General features: G+C 41.8%; 1 protein-coding gene across 1 annotated transcript; it reads left to right on the forward strand.

Moving 5' to 3' along the window:
* The first annotated feature begins 1,301 nt into the window (after positions 1-1,301).
* LOC123120762 (RING-H2 finger protein ATL74-like) lies at positions 1,302-1,835 on the forward strand. Its single transcript, XM_044540753.1, has one exon. The coding sequence runs from the start codon at positions 1,302-1,304 to the stop codon at positions 1,833-1,835; it is 534 nt and encodes a 177-aa protein (XP_044396688.1).
* The last annotated feature ends 3,741 nt before the right edge of the window (positions 1,836-5,576 follow it).

Consider the following 5,576-nt stretch of genomic DNA (forward strand, 5'->3'; position numbering starts at 1 on the left):
TCTCATAATGTAAGACGTCTTTTAAAACTACACTACTGTCAAAAAACGTCTTACACTATGGGACGGAGGGAGTTGTATTCCATACTAGAGACTACAAAACTCTTTTTTGGTGCAAACTTTACATATCACCACGGTGTTTATAATTTTACATTTGTATTCAAAATTGCACTTTTCTAATTTTACAAACTTTATTTTCCCCTAACATTTGTTTTGTTTCGCTGTATATTTGTTGTAATCATTTGTGCTAGTTTAGAATTTGTCTGGTATCTACATTGAAATGAATTATTGGGATCGACTTTGCCATATCTTCATGGCGTTTGTAGTTTCACAGTTGTATGGATGATGATATCTTATATAAAAAAAGGGCTATTTGTGTGTGTCGTTGTTCTTTTGTGTGACTTAATAGTTTTTCTCAAGCTTTTAAAACTGAACTAGATGACCCATTGAATTATTGGCAAAGAGACCAACTGCAGCTCGAAAGTTAAGTGAATTGTTTGAAAAAAAATTCTCAACTGGCTGCTACTGCGTAAAGATGAAATAGGATCACAGAAAACTGACGTCAGTTTTTTAGTGATTTCGTCTTTCTATTGATATCTCCCAAGAACGTATTGACAAATTTGACCTTAGAGCGAAAGTATTTCACAAACTAAACTTTCTTTAAAAGTATTTCACACCGCTGACCCTTTTGTGCAGCGCCCGACAACAAGGCGCTGCACTCTACTGTGCAGCTCCTTACAGACAGGCGCTGCACCGTATAGTGCAGCGTCTTGGTGTCGGGCGCGGCATAGGTGTAGCACCTGAGTGACAGGCGTTGCACAGTAGAGTGCAACGCCTTTCCGTCATGCGCTGCACATTAAGGATTAGCTGGATGAAATACTTTTAAAAAATAGTTTAGTTTGTGAAATAGTTTCGTCCTGAGATCAAATTTGTGCCTTTTGCCGGCAGTAGCGACGGCTACAACGTAATACCTATACATGTGCCACTTTTGACGCGGGCGTGGGGACGGGCACCACGTAGTACAGCACAATAGCCACAGTCGTTCCACTTGACAGTCGTAGGCGTGAGCTTTCACTACCAGATAGATAGGGTTGCGGAACTTTAGCCAATGCCTTTGTCATCCAACAAACTACACTCGCACATCGTCCGCGCCCCCCTATATTATAACCCACGAACAGAGCAGAGAACGACAGACAGACAGCAGCCAGTTCGAAACAACAACCATATTTCATCTAGCTTGAAACAGAGGCCGGGTGAACTCTCTGCTCGATCGACATCTCCCGAACTATATAACTTCATCAACCATGGTTCGTCCTGATTCGGAGGCGCCGGCGCCGAGCGTTGCCTACGGAGGCAGCGGAGGCGCCGCGGCTCCGGCGGGGACGAGGGCAGACTCGTCTTTCGAGACCAACGTGGTGATCATCCTGGCCGCGCTCTTCTTCGGGCTGCTCCTCATAATCGCACTCAACTCGCTGGCGCGGTGCGCGCTCCGGTACGTGGGGCGCGGGGCCGCGCCCGCTGCCGGCGAGGGGCGGGCGTCGGCGCGGGTGACCTGCAGCGGTAGCGGCATCAAGAGGCGCGTCCTGAGGAGCCTCCCCGTAGAGGTGTATGGCTCCGGGGAGGACATCGACGACGTGTGCGCCATATGCCTGAGCGAGTTCATGGACGGCGAGAAGGTGCGCGTGCTGCCGCTCTGCGGGCACGGCTTCCACGTCCGCTGCGTCGACGCCTGGCTGGTGTCCCGCGGCTCCTGTCCCACGTGCCGGCAGCCGGTCATCGAAGGCGCGCCCGCGAAGGCGGCGGAGACGAACACGGTCATCACCGTGGTCATCGTGTGAGTCCATCTCGCGGCGAAGCATATGCCATTGCTGCCGGTACAGCACAGTCCCGCATGCGCAAGCTCTTGTGGTTGTGGAAGTTTCCGGTAATGATTGCTGCCATGCTTGTCAGCCGCAGCTTGCTAGTGGAATGTATATATATGACCGAAGAGCTCAATTGTTAGTGTAAATGTTCGACGGCGCAAAATGCTCTACTGACATACTATGAGTAAACAGTTTTATTGAGCTGAATTACTTTGGTCCTGTGTCCCATTCTCCATCGCTGTCGACAAGTAGGGTTGCCTTTGATTCTCCGTCTCTCATGGGACTAACGACCGGCAAAGCTGCTGTCTTTTTTAAACGGAGTTCCATAAATTGAAAATCTTGGACAAGGTGACGCAGTCTCACCTTACCTAGAGCATGTACAATAATGCTATCTTATGATTGCCACGTGTACAATAAATCCTGAGCTGAAGGACAGACATAAAGACAATACCTTTTCTTAATTAAGAGATGACAGAAATAAAGGCAATACCTTTTTTCAATTAAGAGATGGTCACATCAGAATAATATGTCTCACCCTATATTTACAGATATATACTAGTTATCAGAGATAATACTATGGAATTGTACATCATTTTTTATTGCCTCCTCTAGATTATGTGGTGGGTTATCAACTGTTGTACGTACCCTTATTCACTATATTAAGGTTTTTATTTCTGGTCAGGGTTTTGGGTCACCCACGGGTTGCTGGATATTCCGATGGGCACCGGAAACTTTGCAATTGTTCAAAAAAAATTTAACGAATTTGAATTTAAATGTATAGAGGGTGTCAAATAGGACATGTATGCAAATTTAATCAGAACAAACTTCCTGGCCTGGTGGTCACCACCGCAGCTCCCCACCACAGACGGCACCATTGCACTGACTGAAGCCATCCATCTAGACCACAGGCACACACGGGCCGAGATTCGCCCCGACTACTCCTGGAGGCAACCCTTCGCGCCGCCAACTAGCGATGAACACGGCCGCAACGGTCATCTTCCTGGCAAATCCTGATCCGACCGAGCAAATCCCCACTAGATCGGACAAGAAGTTTCCACATGGGTTGCCCCTGCCACCAGATCCGGTGAAGAAGGCGCAGTAAGATGCTGGATCTCGCTGGCGGCTGCCACCATCATCCTCCGCGCACACCTGATGCCTTGCCGCCGCCGCAACAAGGAGCAACTTCCGGAGATTGTTGTCCCGATGCAGAAATGTCCCGCCACCCCCTTCTCTGGTGACCACACAACCTTTCCACCGGTGGCCTCCGGAGGTGGCAAGGAGGGAGATGCCCTTAAGGAGCATATTTGGCACGGCAAGGTATCAACGTTGTTTCGAATCATATATAATAGAACAGTACGTTTAGAGCAAGCTATTTGCTGGAGCATATATCTATTTATTTTAGAGGAAAAGTGCATATATTTATGCCAAGGTAGATATTAGCGACTGATAACATGCACAACAAAACAACCCTGCCCTACATACTGCTATTCTGCTAGACCCAACTTTACGAACAGATATCCTAAACAATTCACTTTGTTACAGATCATTTACAAAACTCATTAGTATCCTCCGAATCTCTCGGCTAATTAAGTTGTGATAACCTTGGATATCCAAGATACCAAGAACTTGCACATAAACAAAATGAAGCACCAACCACCGATCACTATGCGCACTACCGCGTGCATTGTCAGCTTAAGCACCCATATATGATAATAAACTCCCCACAGGGGCGATGCCATGTAGGATGTCATGGCAGATTCTTTCCTAGCCACGGAAACAAAGCATACGCTTTTGCTCTTTTTGTTTCGGATGCAGTGAGGACACACACGACGTACATTCACACTCTTCTGTTGTAGCAGATAAGAGCGTGATTTTTTACTCCCTTGTTTACAATGTGGTAGGGACGCACACCACGTACACGCAACACTCGTGCCACTAGCGCTGACGACATGAGCTTTCACTACGAGGAGTGATTTTCTAGACTTTGGAGTAGCGATTGCAATGTCCATCGCACACAGTTGTAATATTATTGAATATAACAAGCTAAATGGCCCAGGCAAATGCGCGGACAAAGAATATTTAATGCATGTCAAATTTTATTATTGGACTCCTTATATAATTTGAGATTACAAAAATTCAGATTCCATTTATTATTTTAGCTTATTATTACTAATATTTTATTGAAATTTACCAAACTACAAATGAATTATTGTCTATAGGTCAGTCATATCAATTCTTTGGAAAGACAATAAGCATCGTGGACGTTGTTATATTATTCTGTTCCGTATATTCTTGCATTCTAAAAAAAAGTACCATATTTATGTCAATCGTAATATATGTATACAGTTATATGACCCCTAAGAAATTTGTAGTTAAAAGTGTGTATCACATTCACTGTGAAAAAATGATTCATTTCGTACTTTTTATATTTTTATATGTAAATATTCATAAATAATAACATGTTATGTTACTCCATTGAGAAAATAACATGTCAAATGAAAACATATTGGCTTAGAGGAACTACTTGTTCTTCTATTTAAAAAGCAATATTCATAGATATGTTTGTGTTGTAATCACTTGTGGTAGTTTGGAATTTTCCATTATTTACACGGAAATGGATTATTGGGATAGGCTTGTCCATATCCTCATGGTGTTTGTAGTTTGATATTTGTATGGAAGATGATGCATAATACAAAAAATATATTTATTTGGCTCATAGTTCTTTTGTCTGACTTCATAGTTTTTCTCAAGCTTCTAGAACAGAATGTACACAACACATTTAGGCCAGAAAAACTGAAATCTTAATGAAACTTACTTCCTTCAAATATCAATGGAATGTAGCCATCATATATCTTCAATAAGCTTTCATACATTTTGTGTTTTCTTCCAACCTCCTTGATATTCCCTATATCTTGTTTCCATTTGGTTTATATTTCAATTTTATACATGGAAATCATCTAGTATCATATGAATATTCTATATAGTTTCATATGACCTCAATTATGAAAAGGATGGCTTCTAACATCTCTCATTCTAAAAAAGTAGTCTCCAACATATACAAATTTTGTAGTTGTTTATCCTATACTAGAGCCTCTTTTTGGTGCAAATTTTCCATAGCACCACACTATTTGTAGTTTTATATTTGTATTCAAAATGGCACTTTCCTAAGTGTACATAATTTATTTTTATCTAACATTTGGTTTGTTTGGCTTTATATTTATACTCGGACTTCTATACGTAAAAGTACACAAAGTTTTGCATTTATTTGAAATATATGTATGGCTCTTGTTATAATTAACTGCTCTTTTACTAATGGAGTACAACAGTTAGGCCAAGTCATTATATCATAGCCTGCAAGATTTTCATAGCTATACCTAACCATCATCTACTATAACTATCTTTAATAAATAGAATGGCAAGACTGTATATAAACATGATCTTGTAGTAAACACAAAAATATAATGATGCACCTCTAAAAGGAGGCGATTCTGGTGAATTTAACATAGTTGTAGCCTCCTCAACTCATATTACTTCTGTTAAAAATGTTAATCTAAATAAATTACAAATTGTTGGACTTGGCATTGTTTGGTACCATGACCTACTTCCAATTCTCATGACTTGTGTAGTTGGTATTTAAAACTTGATTATGTAGATCATTTGTTGAACAATAAAACATTTGTGTCACATTCTTTTAATAGCAACATATTTTTCTCTCCC

The sequence above is a fragment of the Triticum aestivum genome, chromosome 5D (genome assembly GCF_018294505.1).
Source record: "Triticum aestivum cultivar Chinese Spring chromosome 5D, IWGSC CS RefSeq v2.1, whole genome shotgun sequence".
Lineage (NCBI taxonomy): Eukaryota > Viridiplantae > Streptophyta > Magnoliopsida > Poales > Poaceae > Triticum > Triticum aestivum.

Excerpts from the sequence above, each read along its gene's own strand:
- LOC123120762 (XM_044540753.1), top strand. The coding sequence starts at position 1,302 with ATGGTTCGTCCTGATTCGGAGGCGCCGGCGCCGAGCGTTGCCTACGGA.